The 20,498-nt window shown below is 38.1% G+C and overlaps 3 protein-coding genes across 3 annotated transcripts; 1 reads left to right on the top strand and 2 right to left on the bottom strand.

Moving 5' to 3' along the window:
* The first annotated feature begins 3,928 nt into the window (after window positions 1-3,928).
* On the top strand, window positions 3,929-4,935 carry LOC148727896 (uncharacterized). The gene has a single exon (XM_088724892.1). It carries the CDS (start codon window positions 4,108-4,110, stop codon window positions 4,933-4,935), a length of 828 nt encoding a protein of 275 aa, XP_088581018.1. The 5' UTR covers window positions 3,929-4,107.
* A 1,146-nt stretch (window positions 4,936-6,081) lies between these two features.
* LOC148727895 (E3 ubiquitin-protein ligase pellino homolog 2-like) lies at window positions 6,082-12,076 on the bottom strand. The gene is made up of 7 exons (XM_088762808.1): window positions 11,847-12,076; window positions 10,811-11,011; window positions 10,361-10,543; window positions 8,700-8,798; window positions 8,033-8,161; window positions 7,144-7,259; window positions 6,082-6,543 (listed from the first exon to the last, which is right to left on the bottom strand). The coding sequence occupies exons 2-7, from the start codon at window positions 10,853-10,855 to the stop codon at window positions 6,420-6,422; spliced, it is 696 nt and encodes a 231-aa protein (XP_088618934.1). The 5' UTR covers window positions 10,856-11,011; window positions 11,847-12,076; the 3' UTR covers window positions 6,082-6,419.
* A 1,178-nt stretch (window positions 12,077-13,254) lies between these two features.
* On the bottom strand, window positions 13,255-17,767 carry LOC148727894 (uncharacterized). Its single transcript, XM_088724891.1, has 5 exons — window positions 17,685-17,767; window positions 17,313-17,421; window positions 16,554-16,607; window positions 15,492-15,580; window positions 13,255-14,966 (listed from the first exon to the last, which is right to left on the bottom strand). The coding sequence occupies exons 1-5, from the start codon at window positions 17,765-17,767 to the stop codon at window positions 14,828-14,830; spliced, it is 474 nt and encodes a 157-aa protein (XP_088581017.1). The 3' UTR covers window positions 13,255-14,827.
* Between the last annotated feature and the right edge of the window lie 2,731 nt (window positions 17,768-20,498).

Raw genomic sequence — 20,498 nt, 5'->3', positions numbered from 1 at the left:
CTTTTCCATTGGGCTAGAGTTCTTAAATGAGGCAGGAAAAGAGAAAAACAACGGAAAAGGAGACTCGGCATCAGCGCCATCACGATTCGCTTCAATTGATATTGTTCTCCGTTTTTCGCGCTGGATTTGATGTACAATTCGACCGGCTATGTTCTAAAACAGTTGGTTCATGCTTTCAGCTGTGCACTATCGAGTTATGGAGCACGTGGGAAGTTTGGAGAGTACTCAAGAAGCTAGAGTTACCCTCGGCTATTGCCTCGGGCAACTCTTACACCTCTTTCGTGCTCTCCAAACTTCCCGCGTGCTTCATAACTCGATAGTGCACGCTAAAGCATGAACCAATTGTTAATTGGCATGCAGCAGAGTCTGTGGGAAAATGAAAGAAGGATGGAGGATCCTAGAAAAACATTTATTTCTGTTCAAAGCACTTTGAGACATTGCTTTACAGCCAACTTTTATTATAATGTTTTGATGATTCTGTAAAAATGTAAATATAGCTGTACCCCTCTGCACAGGTGTTTATGACTCCCACCATGCCTTCAGAACTGTAATTTAAAATTCCAATTTGGCTGATTAAGTTATTTACAAAACATTTCCGATGAAAGTTGACCACCTGGATATAAATTGGCTTATAATTTATCAATTCTCTCTAGCCCTTAAGTGGGAAACTTTGCAGATTAATGATAAACAAAGTGTTTCTCCTACTTCCTGCCCTAGAATCTCTCACCTTATCCTCTTCTCATGTCTATTCCATACCCCTCCCACACCCCTCCCACACCCCTCGTACACCCCTCCTATTTCTCTTCCAACCCTTTTAGCTCCCTATTTCCTTGAGATCCCATTCATTTCACTATTCCACTAAATCTTATAATTTGAAACTAGGAAATTTCTTGTAACCAACCTAATTTTCTTCAAATTAGACAAACAGAACCTACCTTGTTCTTCAGATGTTGTAGTAAAGATAACAATAAACTGGGTACTTGAAGCACCGTGAAATACCTCATGGAAACACTAGTACTCACGCATCTGTAGTGAGTCCAAGTGGAGACCAGAAAGATACGTTTGCACTCGCGATTGATCAGCTTCGATTATTAAGAAATTCGCTTTGTCACTCAGAAAAGTCAGAGATTGATAAACCAACTTTTGATCAATATATGTATCTGGCTAAAGAAGCATTCAAAGTTCTTGGTGTCAAAACTGACCCAACTGATGCCATTGCTGGTTTGACAGAGTCCGACTTTCCCACGAAAGAGGTTCGCAGTTTGAAGCAAGGTATCAGTCAGGAGCTTTGAGTGCTAAACGACTTTCTCAAAGGCGAGAGTATAAACGAATTAATAGCAGTGAAGGAAAAAGTTGACGGTAGAGCAAGTAAGGAAGACATTGCTTTCTTGGAGCGAAAGATTGATGATTTAAAACTAGAAATTACTCAAGACCAGAAAGGTATGAAATTACAGCTTTTCTTTAGTTATATTAGAAATTTCAAGAAAGTTTGGTACATTAAACACTCTATTTCTATCTCCCCAGCCTAAAGATACAGACAGAACTCGCCTCTTAGTGCGTTTCGAGATTCAAATAAGTAACGTGACCGTTCAAGAACTGCTCCCTCAAATAGGCCATTACGTCGACTATGGAATCCGCCATTTTCAGTATGAATAATAATTATTTAATAACCTTGTTTCACACGCACTGATTCTCAACGAGCAATTCACAAACAGCTGTCGCTTCGGTTGTCGCGAAAAAGATCATTATACATGCATTTGATCTATCATGTTGACAATTTCAGATTAAACTCAATGCAATTGACATTTGATTTACAGTCCTTTATTATTAAACAGAATACTCATTATGATTGTCACTGTTCTTTGCCATTTTAAAGATTCAACGGTATTGCCTCCGCCATCATGTCTTCCTCCGATGGTTCCACACTTCACTGGCCACCAAAGAGAGTGTGAAGTCATTATCGGTCACCTGAGTTCCACATCCACTCGAATCTTGTCGATATGGGGCTCACCTGCTTTTGGAAAAACCTCTGTGGCAACTGCTGTGGGACAAAAACTCCAGGATAAAGAATCACCCGTCTATAGCTACTTCTTCTCCTTACGAGGGCTAAACTCATAAACTGATCTAATATCCAAGCTTTTTAGCTTTTTCAGTAGAACTCTAAAAGATGAACTACCTCAGCAGCTACCGATAGACGAAGATCTTTTCAAAATTTTTACTGAGATTTCGGACGAGTTTGTGATGATTCTTGACAATGCTGATGACTTACTTAAAAGTGCAGCACCCAACGTGAAGAAAATTTTATACAGTTTCTTCAAGACATTCTGAGTCGAACCACGAAGGTAACTATTGTTATTATCACAAGGGAATCACTTGAATTTATGAACGTGCATTTTGAAGGCCACCATGCAGTGAGAATAGGGTCATTAGATGAGTCCTTCTCTCAATTGTTAGTGGGTGAGTTACTTTCAAACGCTATTACCACATCTGATCGTGAAGAAATTGTGAAAATCTGCGGGCATGTACCTTTGGCCATTAAGTTGTTGTGTTCCACCATTTCTGAAGACAACACTCAACCGAGTCAGTTTCTTGAGGAATGGAAAAAATCTGTAGAAAGAAACATTGTGGATCTGTTGGACAATCCAGACTATCCTAGTAATTTGAGACTAAAATTTTTATTCAAATCGTCTTTTGTAAGACTTTCAGTACAGGAGAAAGAGGCGCTTGTGTCTCTAAGTATTATATCAGAGGATTTTAACCTATCGGTAGCTGCAGCTGTCATGGGTATTAAAACAAACCTTGAGGCCAAAAAGATGTTGCATAGGCTTCGGAGGATATCGCTACTCGACTCTGGTTCCAAACCTGATTCATTTTCGATGCATAAACTGCTTCAGTCCTTTGTTAGAGAAAGAGGAGAAGATGAAATGAAACAGTGCTGAGTTCAAAAGCGCGCTTTTATGCATTTTACGTTTCTCTTTTTGAGAAGTTGAACGAACAGTTCTTGACAGGACATTCAATGCCAGCATTTGTTGAGTTCTATGAAGAGAAGCAAAATATCGTTCAGAGTCTAACAGAAAGTTTTTCAGATCCTAAGACATGTGACGCTGTTTTTGATGTTTTGATAAAAGCAGAGATATTCTTAGATTCCCTTTTCTGGTGCGAAGGAGAAGTCGTTGACAAAATTTACGAATCAGCAATCCATGCGGCGATGAAGCTTGGAAAAGGCAATTTTCACAAACAGTTAATGGTTTCGCTGGCTTTTGGTGAAATGTATTGGGGCACAGAAGGAAGAACAATGAAGCTGCTTTCCGAAGCCGGGGACGAGCAAGCGTCATGTTCTCTCTCGGCAGAACATAGAGGAAAACTCATTTGTTACAGAGGCGTCTGTCAAGTGGCTTCTAGAAAAACAGAGGATGGAATACGAAGCTTAGAAGAAGCTCTTTCGTTACTGTCTGGCGATGCTGAACTTAACAGAGAATTCTCCGAGTTACTGCATTTCAGGTTCTTGCTATTTGTCATCGTTTCAAAAAACAATATTCAGTTGCGTCTGAGTTTTATAAGAAGGCTTTACAAGAATGTGGAGCATTTGTAGACATGAGTCATTTTATTATTCCTTCAATGGAAAACAAAGAAGTCAACATTCTCGAACAAGAAATCAAAAACTGAACGAAAGCCACATACTCATCCGCTCAGGTTAGAAATTATTTGTGTTGTTGGCTCAGCAACAAATCATATTTTTGATAAATATACCGAGAACTCAATGAGCAATGCTGTGATCCAAATAGCGAGAGAATTACAGAAACCGATATTACAGAGATCACTCGGCCTTTGGAAATTTCAATGCAATGTCTGTGATACACTCCAGAGTGTGTTAATTTATCATCAAGAAGCAATTAAATTGTCTGCTGTAAGCATCAGCTATCATGAAATGGCCATTACGGAATCAGTATGGAAACGTAGAATCAGACTCACCCAAAATTTGATGAGAATCTAGGGTTACACGAGCATCAAGAAGAGCTTCTAAGGAGTTACTTCGACCATGGCGTGAAGCTTTTCAAACATAAAAAATATTTTTAGGCCCAGATATTTTATAATCGTGCACTAGGAATGCAAGTTAAACTGTTTGGAGAAGAACACCCTGACACAACGAGGGGTTACAAATCACTCGGAGTAACACAGCACGAGTTGGGCGAATTTGCTTCAGGGCTTCAGTCCAAACAGCGCGGACTTGACATCCGAGTTAAACTGTTTGGAGAAGAACACCTAGACACAGCGAGCAGTTACGAATCACTCGCAGCAACACAGCACGAATTGGGCGACTTTGCTTCAGCGCTTCAGTCAACACAGCGCAGACTTGACATCCGAGTTAAACTTTTTGGAGAAGAACACCCAGACACATTGAGGAGTTACCAATCACTCGGAGCAAAACAGCACGAGTTGGGCGACTTTGCTTCGGCGCTTCACTCGAAACAACGCGGACTCGACATCCAAGTTAAGCTGTTTGGAGTAGAACACCCAGACACAGCGAGGAGTTATCATTCACTAGGAATAACACAGTACAAGCTTGGCGACTTTGCGTCAGCGCTTCAGTCAACACAGCGCGGACTTGACATCCAAGTTAAATTGTTTGGAGAAGAACATCCAGACATATCGAGGAGTTACCAATTACTCGGAGTAACACAGCACGAGTTGGGCGACTTTGCTTCAGCGCTTCAGTCCAAACAGCGTGGACTTGCCATCCGAGTGAAACTGTTTGGAGAAGAACACCTAGACACAGCGAGGAGTTACGAATCACTTGGTTTAACACACACTTTCTTGGGCGACTTTGCTTCAGCGTTTCAGTCAATACAGTGTGCATTTGCCATCCAAACTACACTGTCTGGAGAAGAACACCCAGACACTGCCCAGAGTTCGAGTACGAATCACTCAGAGTAACAAAGCACAATTTTGACGACTTTGCTTCAGCGCACAACACGACCTCGCACAATTGCAACTCGTTACTTCTAAAGCGCGTCAACTGCCCATAGATCATTACATTGAAAAACACCCAAAAATTCAGAGCACATTTAAATCGCTATCCACGACCTCTGCCGCTATTATGCGATCCCTTCTCTCACATGACATTTTGTAAACACCCTTTTTTCGTCTTTTTTTCAAATACATCACTGTGGTTGATCGTTTTAGAAAGTGACGAAAACTTGTTCGATTCTGCAGCCCAGGAACATGTTTGAGAAGTTGAATCGCCTATCATGCTTTGTGAAGTTTTGCTGCCCCATTCCGAATGGAAAAAATTAAAGAATATTTTTAGCTTGGCCTCATGGGGGGGAATGAGAGATAATCCCAAATCAAAATTCTAACATTTAGTTACACTTGATAACTTGAAATTACTTTGCGATTATTGCTAAAGCTTTAAGTTAAAATATTTTCAAAATGTGCCGGAGAAGTACAAAATTAATCGAATGGTCTAGAAGACATCCTTTGCACATTTGTCACGACAAGTAAGTGATAGTTAGTGGATCCAATCAGGTTTTTCCATTTACACTGATCTTGTCTTGCGGAACGATCTTCTTCTTCAGCGAAGATAGTCGCTCAATTTCCTGGAGTTGACTACATGTGCTACAAACCGGTCAGTCAGTCGGTCATTCAGGGTAGTTTTGGTTTTATCAACTGAGTTGATAATGTAAATTGGCCACCACAAGGAGTTTCAGAGCTGACGTTTGGAGCGTTAGCCGGAGCAAATGTCGCTCAGTCAGTCAGAGTCGTTCGGTCAGTCAGTCAGTCAGTCCGTCGCTCAGTCAGTTGGCTCGTTACTCGCACAAAATTCACACAAACGAAAAGATTGAAAACAAAAATGTGAACGTTCGAAAAGGAAAAATTTAAGACCTTTTTACCTGAAAGTTAAGTTAATTGCAAGGAAGTTAGGCTTTTCACTTTCTCTATACACCGTGAATTACAAGCTTTTGTAATTGATTGACAACTTGATTCTATAACAGCCTGATGGCCACCTCTGACTCGTTTTCAACCTTCTTACATTATCAGACGTTTAACTTCTGTCTTAGTAGCTGTTAGAGCAATGAAAGATTTCACAGGCACTGGCTGAGAAGAAAATCAACATGAACTATCTTCACCTCAGACCACATTTTATAGCAAAGAGGTATACGACCTTAATCACACATCTAATTAGTGGCTTTAAAATACGACTTCTTCGAAAATATTAGCAGAGTGTAAACAGAAAAGAGACATCTAACAAGTTTCAATAATAATAATAATTACAATAATACATGTTCGGCTTTTTTTTTATAAATAAGTTAATCAGTTATCAACTCAGGCCAGCTACTGTCATTAAAAGCCAATTGCTGCAGTGAGGCTGTACACCATTTATTGTTATATTTTTTTTTATAGATTTTTTATTTACAATGTTATTCGTCAGTCGAGAAGATCAATTTGACAAAGCCGTCTTCACTCTCCAGCGGCTGAGCACAGAATGGGCATATGGCCTGAAAAGCATCACATCCATGAGGAATGGGAAGTTGTCGCCAAAACCTGCATCAAAAGGATAAAAAAAAAAAAAAAAACACCACTTTATTATCGATTCTCCCTCATGAACGAGACACGTTGATGTTATCTGTGAGAAGTTAACAGTTCATACGCATCTGTTGACCTTTTTACGTACTCCAAGATCAAAATATCAATTCTCTAAACTGTCTGTTCTAAATTTCTCACAATTTCAGCTCTGAGAATTTGGTATTCAATCAAACAAAATTCCCCTTATCAATATTTTTCTTTCTTCTCACCTAGCTCTTCTCTGCTTTAGAATGTACTGTTATTGTTAGGGGAAATTCCTTTGTTCACTCGGTGGAATACAAGGGTTAAGTTAGTATTTTGGCTGACAAAGTGTCTCGTATAGGATTGGAACTCTGTTAAACTTCACTATCAAACTGATAAAATATTGGTAAAGTTTTGCTGTTACATAGTGTGACTTGCCAGGCTGTGAACTATATTATAAACCATTTTTTTGTTCAAATAGCTTACAAAAGGTCTTAGAGAGGAAATCTAACCAGAGAAAGACAAATTGAACTCTTTCAGATGCAACTGTTCTTCAGTTGCTAGGGTATCTCATTCTGGAGCAGCAGGGAACCTTACCTTATTGTTTCCTCCGAGCAAACATGTCCACAAGGTACAAAAGCATGTGTAGCAGCAAGCTCTCCCTGATAGAATGCGGGTTCTTTTCCAAGAGTCAGCGGCACATACCTGCTGACCTGGTGAAGCAATGGAAATTGTGGATGTTGCTTGACACTAGCTAGCTTAAAAGTAAGATGGATGCCTTTGGTGTCAAATATTTTCCACAGTGGCCAGCCAGCATGCTGATGGAATATTTTCTACCCCCCCCCCTCCTCTCCCCACTACAGGTTGTCATAACCCTTCCACCCACCCAAGAGGCAGTAATTTCCAGGGACCCTTTGACAATGACTAAATCAGTGGATGGGAATAGTGAGCCTGTGGGTGGGGTAGGGGAATCCTTGTAACACCCACTACTAAGTACTCAGGAGTGAAAATGACTGTCACTAAACTACCCTTAAACCCTGAGATCCACTGCAATACAGCTGTGATGTTCCACAGGAGCTTGCCCTGACCAAAAGAGCCCACTAAGTTTCTGGCAATAAACCCTTTGATTCCCAAGATCTCCTAATCAGTTCTCCTTACCATCTGCCATATAAATCTTATAATATTAGTTTGAAGAAATTGGTTTTGGATCAATTAATAACCTCCTTTCAACTGATATTTTTTCTTAATTCTCACCACATGTCTGCTTGATAATGTTTTTGACACTGTAATGAGAAATTCTCTCTTGGTCACTCAAGAGAGTAAAGGATTAAACTGTATTAAACTGTCTAAATTTTTCCTTAAGAATCCTTGTAGATAATTTTTCTCATAATTCTATAAAATATAAAATTCATTTGAGATTGTAGGAAAAGTTTTTTTCTTAATCTCCTCTTGTTGTCAAAATGTTTCTTTTGCTAGGTTTTATTACCTGTAAACAAACTGGACAAGTTCTTTTGTCTGCAAGATTTCTCTCGGGTGAATTACATGAATGAAGACCATGTACATGACCACACTTGAGGTAAACGTATGGCTGTGCATTGGTCACACTGCTAGAGGGCTGAAAACAAAGAAATATTACAGGAAAATTAAAAGGGAGATGGATGTCAAACAATTTTTTAGGAGCCACATGAGGTTTTGAGCCTCACTCATTTCTTATTTTGCTCTCATGTGGTCGGCTTGTCAGTGAATGACACATCTCACTGACAAGGGAGGTCATACATTGGTTTGTATGTGACAAGAGTCTGGCATACTGCTCAGATCAGCAATAAAAAAGTTTCTCCAGTGGAGATGATATGAGAAAGATGGTTCATTTTTAAGCTCAGGGTTTGAATTTTCACTAATTTGTTCAATGCTTTTGATATTACAATAATCCTTACCATCCATACAAATGTACATCAGTATGGATGTTTTCCACTCTGTTCTCCATACATTCTCTTTGGTACTGACATGACACGTACTTCTCCTAAGGATTGGGGTGAGTTTTGCATGTCACCTCCCTCCCTCCCTCTCCAAATAAATGGGCATCACTAAAAATAAATAATACTGCTGCAACAAAGATTCAATAAAAAACAGCAAAGGAACAACCTCAGTCTTACCTCTGATTGACTCGGAAATCTTAACGTCGTGAGACCCACAGGACACTGAGGGCGAGAAGCATTTAGGCACTCCCTCATTTTGTCAATTGTTTCCAAGGTCTACAGGTTTGAATGGAAAAATTACAGTTAAGTCTCAGTTGTTTAATTTTGCCATATCAAAATTCCAGCTTATTTAATCATGTCACTTCCTTCTAAAATAAATATTATACCAATAATAATTACATCTATTGAGTGGAAACCATTCTGAAAATCTGCTCTAAAATACAATGGTCTTACAATAATTATAAATTAGAAGAAATCTATTTTTGTATATAAATTTAAAATTTAAATGCAATGGATTTATCTTGCACCCTTTGTGGCATTACAGATATCTTTATTAAAAAACTTTTCTGATGTGAAATACATGGAACTAATCATCATGTCCTAAATTCATCACTAAATAAAGTTAAACTTGCATTTATTGAAGGCTCTCAATGAATTAAATTATGAAGGGTTAAAAATGTCAAAAGGCAAATGATACAATCACTGTGATACCACAGTGATGGAACAACGTCGCCATTAAGGGAACACCTCCAGGAGACAGAAAATTTGGTCAGCTCCTAGAAACAAATTATTTATTAACTTGATTAAAGGGTGTCCATGTCTCTATTAAGACAACTTTTTTTTTCCAGTTTAGAAAGTGTTCCCTAAATGAAGTCATAATGGAAAAATTGAATTAAAGGTTGATGGTGAAGAATAATTTTGTGAAGCAAAAGACAGAGAAACATGCAGGCATTTCCTTTATAGCTACAGCTGATCTCCATAGTAACACAGCTCCACAGAGATCAATCAATGACCCATCAAGTAAAACATTGGACTCATCTTCAACCTAAACAAGAATAAGTGTTATTAACCCTCTACACCCTAACATCAGTATGCATATTCTCCATACTGTTTTCTATGCATTTCCTAGGGTGCTGACAAGGAGAATTTGTTTAACAATCAAAACCTTCGTCCTTTACACCCTAACATCAGTATGCATATTCTCCATACTGTTCTCCACTCATTTCTGAAAGTGCTGATCAGGAAAATTTGTTTAACAATCAAGAGCTTCTTTAGTTGATAATCATTTCTTTTATTTTCTCATGATTCAGGGGAGATATTAGAGATTATTTACTCTTAGAGGTCAGATGGCCATTTACATGTTTGAAGGGGGAAAAGGGTTAGCGGTGCTATTGATATTATTGACACATTGTGATCATAGCAATAATAAATAATAAATAACAATAATAAATAATTTAGCAATGGACATCGACTGGGTGGCTCTTCTTGTCCACTGTTTCCAGATCGAATTGGAATTTGGAATGTTGGTTTTTGCAGAGGGAGGAAAACCGGAGGACCTGGAGAAAAACCCTCGGAGCATGGACGAGAACAAACAACAAACTCAACCGACATGTGACAGCGGGTTCGGAAATTGAACCTGAGCCGCAGTGGTGGGAGGCGAGTGCTCTCACCACTGCGCCATCCCTGCAATGATTTCCTGCCAGGTGCTAAATAACCTACTAAGGTAGCATCATTCTCAGTCTTTTAACCTTTTGGCACTGACTGGTTAAAACTGATGGCAACATCATAATAAACAGAGGTCTATCTATCATTTAGTACTGTAAACTACTGGAACTTACAGTCTTCCCTTTCTCAGTGGTCGACCGTGTTCTACGAAGTCCATATACATTCCCACATACTGATATTTCACGCCATATTGTGGGCTGACAAGAAGGACCACCCTTGGGATTCATTAGAAGAATGCCATTGGTGGTCAGACCATCCATCAAATTCTCTTCATTTTGCCACTTGGGGGCTTTTTCCTGTTGAGCAAAATCACGATGTTACTACTTTGACAAAAAGAAAAAGATGTTCTTCTGCATTAATGCCTTACAAACACTGCATTCAGACTCCAGCAGAATAAAAATGACTTGAACTTGCAGGACTAAAGCATTGTAAAATAGAGTAAAGTTTAAAAAATGCCAATTTGTGCTTTAATAAAAATGAGTATAACAAGAATCAAGTATTTTTTTTAAAAAATTTATTGAGATGTATATTTTTATTTTGAAAAAGTAAAGTTTTGAACTTACTCCTAAAAATATATTACTAGATTTATCAAAACCAGCTGCAAACATCCTGGCGGTATAAGGTGGTTCTCTATCGACGACAATGCGACAAGCATATCTGGAGATAGTGCTCTTGTGTGTGTCTGGGTTCAAATCTGAAAGCTTATTTCCAGGAGCTGTGTCAGTCACCACAAAGTCTATTTTAGAATCAGCAGAACGGCCAATCTGCAAAAAAAGAAAAAAAAGTCCAGTAAATACTGAATTCTATACTGTTCATCTAGCTATGATAATCCTCATTGTAAACCTAAAACTTAATATGACACAAAAAGTCTCCAAATGGTAACAGGTATCTCTCACAGTGACCCAGATAGTGTCAATGCAAAATACACTCTGTACACATCTACATACACGTCATTTTGCTCTGTAGTTACTGGTAAGTTTAACTTTCATACTTTCTTGAATTTATACATGGTGCCAATGCAAAATACACGTACAAGTCACTTTCCTTTGTAGTTACTGGTAAGTTTAACTTTCATACTTTCTTGAATTTATACATAGTGCCAATGCAAAATACACGTACACATCACTTTGCTTTGTAGTTACTGGTAAGTTTAACTTTCATACTTTCTTGAATTTATACCTAGTGCCAATGCAAAAATACACACACATGTCAATTATTTGCCTCAGCCTTCGGCTTCGGCAAATAATTCATCTACTCGCCATGGACAAATCACAATATTTTGCTAAACCTCGTCCAAAAATTGTTAAACATTTGTTGAATAATCTGCCTAGATTGGGATCTTCTCCTTGTCGAGGTGGGGTGGCTTGCTCTCCCCAGTGACCCCCAGAGCTATGTTGGCTGGAGTCTTGCACTCCTGGCAGGGACACCCATGCCAAACAGGTCGAAGGGTAGGGGCCAGACAAAGAGTGATCCCAATGGGCCCTCCAGGTTGGGAGTTGAGCAGAGGGGTGATAACCTTCTCCTGTAAAAAAAACAGAATTATTACAGAAACCAGAAGCAGAGTGAATTCACTATTTCAAAGGGGAACTGTGGCAGTACCTCATAAGAGAGAATTAATGAAGCACGGGAGCCAAAGCCAGCAGGACGCCTCCAGGCTGATGAAGCCACTGTTAAAGAAAGGCAAGAGGCAGGTTGAAGGTCGTGGGAGGAGGTGCGGACCACAGCAACCAATTGAGAGGAGTGGAAAAGCTCTGTGAAGGCCTTATGTGCCACGAGGCATGATAAGGATTGATGATGATTTCTTGAATAATGATCTGCTCTGTTATGCCATCAGAGGTGGAAGACAAGAGCACAGTTGGTGGGAGGAGTAGAATCCTCCTTGGAAATCTTTGTTAAAAAACCTGACTAGGTCTTAAAGGAAAAGGTCCGAAGGCTGTAACTAAATTTTAAGTTTCTTCTGCAAGTATGTACCATCATGTGACAAAATTTACTTCTGCCTGGTTAAAGATAAACAGTAATTCTAATTTGCAAAGAATATGGCAGGTTTTCAATAGTTTTTCATTTTTCAGGGAGCCTATTTTCCACCTGGCCATTACAGCAGAGGAAATAGGGCCTCTCGGTTGGTAGAGATATTTTCTGATGTTAGTTAAGAACCGTAACCTCCCACTCTGCCAACCTCCATCCCCCACTCACTCCACCCCATGCTATTGCCAAGGAATCAGTCGGACTAAATTAAATGCGAACGGATTTATGGGATAATAAGGATCTCTGGATGCGCTTTGTAGAAAGCTGTGCCTCAGATTTACATGCATAAAACATTTTAGTCTTTGCACTGTGTTAGTCACTCAGTTGCAATATGTTTGCAGGAGAGAAGATATTGAAGAAGTTAACATGACCTATGAGAAGTACTGAAATGGGGAGTGCGGGTACGCAAGGATTTTTTCGCACAATATTTTTTGAAAATATTTTGACTAATTTATTGGGAAAATTTTAAAAATGTACTCGGCAGGAAGGCACATACCCACAGCCTAAATTAGGGAGCATCTTTTACCCCTTCTCCACACAGATTTACATACAGCTCTCTAATAACTTTTTGTTTCTTAAATTATATTTTTTTTCATATTTTATTTTTCAAAGAGCTGGGACCACCTGATTTTGAAGTAGCTGAAAATGAGGCTATAAAGCTGAAGGTACAGGTGTGTTTGATTCATATTTCCATCTTTATTAGGGTAGTCAAGGGGGGAACCAGATTCCTTTTCACACACCAAATTTTTTAAAAATTCACGTGTCACATTCAAAAGGAACAACTTCAAATCTGCCTTTGTGTGTACTACATTTCAAGAAAATCTGCAGGTTTTCACTAAATGAGTCACACAGGTCATGTGTGGTCAGGTGCTAAATCATGCTTCTTCTTTGGTGACCCGGTCTCCGTACTTAGAACCTTGCAGATCAGTACGCTATCCAAGAAGCACATCATGAGGGTAGACATTTTAACTTATCAGCCAGAGAGTGTTTGCTTGATTTTATTTTACTACAAAATTGTGTTACCCAGAGTACTGACAAAAGGAAAATAAAAAAAAACTATAGGTGTGAGCTTTACAAAGAGATCTTGCCAGCCCACAAGGAAAGCTGAATTATTAGAAAATTATCATCATGATGACTCAAAGAATCTCAATGACATGGTCCAGTTCACTATTAATGAGATCCATTGAGAGAAATTTAATTACTCAGACAGTCATTTGTGTTTTTGTATTTCTTTTGACCAGTTGGTTCATCACAGTTCAGAGCTCAACATGAATTACTTGAGGCCTCTTCAACTTTTTAGAATTTTACTGATTTGATATCTCAGGTTGGTGGAAAGTGTCTATTTTGTATTCCAAATTACTGGTATTGTTGATTTACTATTTTTTTTTTAACAGTGAGAGGTTTCAACCACCAAATGGTTTTTTTAAAATACTTAAGTCACCTTTGAATTGGGATTATGATTTCTACTGATACCTTAAAAAATTATTTTCAAAGGCTTCTGATACGAATTTTTCATTTTCCTTTAACAGAATGTAGCTGATGTCTTGCAACAATAATAAGCGACTGCAAAAGACAGGATTGACTGAAAAACATCTGTTAGGTTGATACCTTGAAGAAATAACCTTCAAGAAAAAGTCATCAGTTTAAATTATATAAACCATTTAGCCGTACAGACATCTTTAAGTACTCTTTTTGGCACAGACATATCGACACATGGAACAGTTTACCATCATCAGTAGTTGAACTTGACTCAATTAATGCTTTTAAGAAAGCTCTTAAATCAACATTTTTTAACTAGGTCTATGACTAAAAATTAAATTATTCTATGTATTATACATTATTTAGTTATAATCTTAAACAAAATAGTTATCTTAGATATGTCTTCTTTATTTATATTTTATATTTATATAGATATATGCCTGTATGTAAAATGTTTCAGTATGTATATGTATATTGCATAGTATTAAATTTTTATATCTGGGGTATAGTTTACAACGAGGATTAAGTTCCTCCCTTCTATAACCCTTTTTTAATAATAATATGTTATATGTTATTATTTAAATAAAGTTGTTATATATATATATATATATATATAAACAGTTAAAATTAATATTGACTTCTAAACACACAGTCTGATAATGATGATGATGAAAATGAGAATAATGAAGATGGCATTGATGACAATGACAATACTGATGACCATGAAACTTGTAAAATTGATCCTAGGAAAGGTTTGCTTCACCTTTTACAGGGGTTTTATTAATGTTTTCAGGAGGAGGGTAACTGGTTTTCACAGGCAGGCAAAACTTTTTGAACTAAACTTCTTTATAACAAAGATAAACCTTCCCCCAGATTGTTAAACCAGGTGGGCAAAACCATCCTTACAACCTGTCAATTTGGCCGGTGCCTGGCCCTTAATGAAACCCCTGCATTTAAGATTTAGGTTCTGCCAAATATTTCTTGCTTGTTCACTCTGAAGACCTAATGCACATTTTAACATTAAATGGTGAAAGTGAGATAATATTACCCAGTTCTTGTGTCACCTTCTCAGCTGTTCACAAGAATTTAGTGTTCTCCACTATTTCTATCGCCTTCACACTTGTGCACGGAAATGAGTATGTAGCTATCAAGATACCATAGGGTAGACTGCACACTATGATTCCAGATCTGTTATAGTGTGACGTTGCATATACACTGAAGTAACAGAACAGAAAAACATCTATCAATAACACGAGTAATGGGGTGAATCAGTGGAAAACAAATCACACCAAAACAAAAAAAAACATTTGGGGGTATTGTTAAATTTTATCTATGAACATGACTTCAAGTTGGCTATCTGAAAATTTGCAGTCTGTAATCATTATAATGGTAAATACATAAATAAATAAAATAAATAACTTTATTTAACAATGGAAGCACTTTACAGTCTTAGACTGAGAAACCTGTGACTTTCACATGGTATTATGGCCTACAAATGGTAGAGTTAGTGTAAAATTGTAACTCGATGAAATCACGCAGTCTGGGAAGCTTAGAGCTCACCAAGCTGGTAATAAAAGTATATTACAAATATCTTCCTCTATGTCTAGATACACCTGTGAACACCCCAAATATAAAGTACATATCGCGGACACAGGGAATGGGTCCAAAAAAAAAGGAACAAATACAAAGCATTTGACAGATATTCCTTCCTCTCAACTCAGCAAGGATAATTCACATTACCTACAAAAATTCTTTCTGTAGATAATGTATTTAATCTCTGGATCACCATTTGCTGTTTGCAGAATAAATCCCTTTTGGCAAACAGCAGAGTCTGTAGGAAAATGAAAGAAGGATCAAGCATGATTTATTTCTGTTTAAAAAGGGGAGCTTAAAGTTACCAAAAGCAACCTGAAACCTCAAAGGCAGGTTAAAACCGCACCCCACAACATTGCGAGGCAGTTGATTGCAGTTATGTTTTGATGATTCTGTGAAAATATAAATACCCCTCCCTGCAGGTGTTTATGACTTCCATCATACCTTCAGAACTGTGATTTCAAATTCTAGTTTGGCTGATTAAAACTAATTACAAAACATTCCCTGTGAAAGTGGGCCACCTGGATATTAACTTGGTTCACTGTGAATCTCTCACTTCTCTCTGGCCTCTAAGTGTTCAGTTAAATTTAGACAGTGATGTTTTTTCCTTTGTTTTTCCCTTTTTTGTTTGCGTTAAGTTTCGTGACATACATAAGTTGGAGTTTGGTCATGTAGCTTCCTCACACGTGTTTTTATCGATGAGCCCTTGTGGACTGTAAACTCTTCTTTTCGTCACTTTGGTTCACACAAAATGCAAAATTTCGATTGACGCTTGTTTTAGGTATTCACTATGTTTATTTGTTGTTCTTGTTTGTTTTTTTCTCAGTTTTCACCATTTTGTAACTGTTTTCATGACGTTTGTACTATTGATTGCGATCGTTGAAAATTAAAGAATTTACGGGATAAACATGTCGAAGTTTCATGCCATCCCCAATGCTAAGCGAGAAACTTTGCAGATTATGATAAACAAAGTGTTTCTCCAACTTCCTGCCCTGCTATATCTCACCTTATAGTTGTGTCATGCCTTTCCCACACCCCTCCCACGCCCCTCCCACACCCCTCCCACTCTACTCCCATTTCTCTCCCAACCCTTTCAGCTCCCTATTTCCTTGGGGTCCCATTTCACTATTCTACTAAATCTCCTAAGCTGAATCAGGGAAACATCCTGTAGGTAGCCTTTACTTTCTTCATATTAGAAAAACAGAACATATCTTGTTCTTCAGATGTTGTGGTAAAGATAACAAGAAACTGGGTATAGTATTTCTGCAAAAATCACAAAAATCTCACATCAAAACAATATCAAGCTGACAAGTGATGAGAAAAAAAGAAAAATATTACTTAATTAAGGGAATTATTAGTTAATCCAATACCAAATTCTCATAGGCTAAGATCATAAGAATTGTTTGAAAGACAGCAAGGAGAATTCCTCAAAGATCTTGGAATTAAAAAGGGTTGACCTCGACCTCCTGCACAACAGTCCAGCGCACTATCCATTGGGCTAACTGGCCGGCAGACATCCACAAACCTTTCACTTCCAAAGATAATCAGAATTAAAATCCTATTGCAATAACACTTTACACCTTGATACCAGTATGCAAATTCTCCCAAACTGTTCTCTTTACATTTCCTAATCTGCTGACAAGGAGAATTTGTTTACTAATCAAGAGTTCCTTGATTAGTAATCATTTCCTTTGTTCTGATGACCTTATTGATTGATTCAGGGCTGATATTGTAAGGAGAAATTCAATGCTAGTTTCTCTTAGAAGTCAAAGGGTTAAGGACTCATACAGAGAAGCAGTGAGAACTAAGAAAAAGACCTAATTTGTAGGGGATACTGCTTTGATGCAATACCGAATCCTCAGGATTGACTTATAAAGAAACAAATTGTCATCAATTAGGAGAATTAGCTCCATAGTAATATAAGAATAAAGCATTTTAAAAATACAGGCAAAATATAGCAATTTTTACCTGATTTAGGTCTTTGAGGTTCCCACATGAGTAGATTGAATCACCCTGTTTGGTCAGGACAACCACACCATCAAGAACGTTGCCAACAAACAGATGTTCTGTGGATGTATATTACCGTATTTTATGTTTAAATGTATTTAAACATAAATGTCCAGTCACTATCCATTGTCAGTATCCAAAATAAATGTATTTAAACATAAATAAGTTTTCTTCATTACTAAAGCCCATAACGATGGAAATTTTATGTAAAACTCGAACGATACATAAACGTTTGCTTAGTAACCATGCAATAAAAACAGAGGGAAGTCTGGACACCACAGTTCATGTTCCGCATGCAAGTCATGAAAGGCAACGAAACGGTCGGCCATTTACCTCGCGAGTTCTCCCGAATAGCGTGGTATTTTCTCGCACGTCATGGAGAGATCAGTGTTGAAGTGATCGGTCGAAGACGACATTGTAAGCAGCTATGCGGAGGAATGGAGATTCCATGCCAGTTGGAGTTTAGCTGCTCAAACAAAGTGCAGATGAAACGCTTGAAGCAACTGCTGGCGAGCAAGATTCGGGTTTAAACCTGAAGATACAAACGGCTCTTTTAGGAGCCACCACTTTTACCGAAAGCAATGATCAACAACAGGTTTCAAAATGGTGTGTCTTTATTTACTGAAGATTTTTAGCGCTATTTGTGACCCCATACTAGCCAGTGTACTCCCTCTGAAAGCAATGGTCTCGTGTATAAGCCGCACCTGCGATTTTGAGCCCAAAATTTCGGGAAAAAAGTGCGGCTTATACACGAGTAAATACGGTATGTTTAAATGAGAAATGAGACAAAGTTCAGTATCCACATATGGTGCTCTGGTTTAAATCTGATCCTTAGAGCGGGACTTCTATCGATCAACACAATTGTGTGGCCAGGACTTGGAGTTAAACTATGTTCAGGAGCATTTTTCAACACCAATCCTGTCTAGATACCATTAACTTGTACTAAAAACAGTATTTCATGCATTCAGATTTTAAAAGGGAAAAGTTCAATATGCGTGACATATTAATTTTGGGCTTTATCGCACAGCAAGTACAAACCCTCTTGCCACCCTCGTATAGTGTCTTGTCTGGATTGCTGGTCCTAGCAGTAAGCAGGATGTTTGTCATATATGATGAAGCTATTTAATGCCAGGGTCTGATTGCAAAACATGCAGTTCCTTAGCTGCAAATCAGAAATAGCTAGAGCACTGCTGACACAAAACAGTTTGGCCACGGTGCCTATTAATACTCTTCGCTCAGACGAAGGGTTAACGCTCGTAACGTCATCTTTTAAACTCTTTATGGTGGCCACTTAACATTATCAACTTAATGAGATAGAATAAATATATGAAAATCATATATCTACTGCGAGGATCGTCCATCATACGTAATTATCAACTTAGTTGATAAAACCAAATTACCAATTAATACTTAACATTATCAACTTGGTTGATATTATCAAATTACCAATTAATACTCTGTTCTGTGTAGCGTCTAAAACAAAGTTGTTGGGGGTTCAAAGCAGGAAAGGTGATTTAGCTCTGAAGCGAGGTTTTGAAAGTTGTTTCATTCGCGTTGCCAGAACTGTGTATCGTTAGAAAAAAATTGTAAACAGCGAACATCACAAAACAATATGAAACAAATACCTGAGACGAACTCACTCCAGACCTCCCCTGATTGCATCTATTAACCTCTTCTTTCTTGGCCTTACCCTTCCCTTAGTTCATCTGAAGCACTTAACGCTTAATCTATGTTAATATTTTTGTTAGCAGAACAAATATCAATCGGCTAGAAGAGGAAAACTCAAGGTTATGTTGTTATCGACAGGCATTCCTATCACATAAGTTACCAGTCTCTTTCAGAATTTCATTGGTTCGCAGCTTCTCGTAGCCGAAAAGGAGCCGAAAGGACAGGGGGCCCAGACAAGCGACAAGTCTGGTTGTTCCATTCGAAATATAAAGGAATGTATGGGAGAATATTGAAGAGTCTTATTATCATTAACTTGTATCATGAAATGTCTGAGTTAAAGCTCAAAATAAGTGTAAACCTACCTCATTTGCTGAGTATTGTCGTTTCTGTGGCTCTAAATGGCGAATTTCAGCGATTTGGTGGGTTTTGCGTCGACTGTTACTATACGTTCTAAGAAGTAACAGTCGACGCAAAACCCACCAAATCGCTCAAATTCGCCATTTAGAGCCACAGAAACGACAATACACAGCAAGTGAGGTAGGTTTACATTTATTTTGAGCTTTAACTCAGACATTTCATGATATAAGTTTACGATAATAAGACTCTTCAATATTCTCCCATATTCTCTCATACATTTAACAATTATTCCACGAGCGCGCGTTGGATATGAGATGATAAATAGCCAACGAGGTGCGTAGCGCCGAGTTGGCTATAATCATCTCATATCCAACAAGCGCGAGTGGAATAATTGTTTTATTAAAAACGTTAAATTAAATTATTAAATTTTATTAAATTTTTAGCTCCCTTTTAATTTCAAGCTGCCACGTACGCTTACCATATTTGTAGATTATAGTATATTGGCTGATATACCATAATGGCTAAGCCAATAAAAAGTCTTGAATTGCATTATCCAATGATTTAGTTTTTTATAATCAATATTCTCCCATACATTAACGATCAACCCGAGAAATGTTGACAAAGACAACGATAATCAAAATTTTTCTGTTCACGGTCCTACTATTAAGAGAATGGGGGAAATACGGCTTTTAGGAGTTCAAATCGATGAAAAAATGAGTTTTACTAGTCATATCAGTAATCTATGCTCTAAGGCCAGTCAAAAGTAGGGGTCCTAGTGCGGCTACGCAATTTGATACCCTGTAATGCTAAGCTATCACTCACAGGTCTTCAATTCTGCCCCATCTAAGACATCTAACCTACTGCCATCTAGTATGCCACTTTTGTAATGCATTGGATCGGAGAAGGCTTGAGCGGATTCAGGAGCGAGCACTTAGGGCGGTGTACAAAACTAGATCAGCGTCCTATTAAGAACTGCTAAGTCGCGCCAAACTACCGACGTTGAACAATCGGCGCCTACAAGACATTGCCACTTTGATGTTTAAAGTTAAGCACAGTCTCGTACCTGAGAATATTTCTGACTTATTTAATATAAAGAACACTCAGTATAATTTACGGAACAGT

The sequence above is a fragment of the Stylophora pistillata genome, chromosome 6 (assembly GCF_964205215.1).
Source record: "Stylophora pistillata chromosome 6, jaStyPist1.2, whole genome shotgun sequence".
Taxonomy (NCBI): domain Eukaryota; kingdom Metazoa; phylum Cnidaria; class Anthozoa; order Scleractinia; family Pocilloporidae; genus Stylophora; species Stylophora pistillata.
Note: the sequence above shows the minus strand (reverse complement) of the source record. Positions and strands in the feature narration are given on the sequence as shown.

Bases quoted from the DNA above. Each gene is read 5' to 3' on its own strand.
- LOC148727896 (XM_088724892.1), top strand. From the start codon at position 4,108: ATGCAAGTTAAACTGTTTGGAGAAGAACACCCTGACACAACGAGGGGT.
- LOC148727895 (XM_088762808.1), bottom strand. From the start codon at position 10,855: ATGTTTGCAGCTGGTTTTGATAAATCTAGTAATATATTTTTAGGA. The intron at 10,544-10,810 runs GTAAGTTCAAAA...TTTGCTCAACAG, and splicing joins CTAGTAATATATTTTTAGGA to GAAAAAGCCCCCAAGTGGCA. The intron at 6,544-7,143 runs GTAAGGTTCCCT...CTTTTGATGCAG, and splicing joins TGCTCGGAGGAAACAATAAG to GTTTTGGCGACAACTTCCCA.
- LOC148727894 (XM_088724891.1), bottom strand. From the start codon at position 17,767: ATGTCGTCTTCGACCGATCACTTCAACACTGATCTCTCCATGACGTGC. The intron at 17,422-17,684 runs GTAAATGGCCGA...AATACGGTAATA, and splicing joins TATTCGGGAGAACTCGCGAG to TACATCCACAGAACATCTGT. The intron at 14,967-15,491 runs GTAATGTGAATT...CTGTTACTTCAG, and splicing joins TACAGAAAGAATTTTTGTAG to TGTATATGCAACGTCACACT.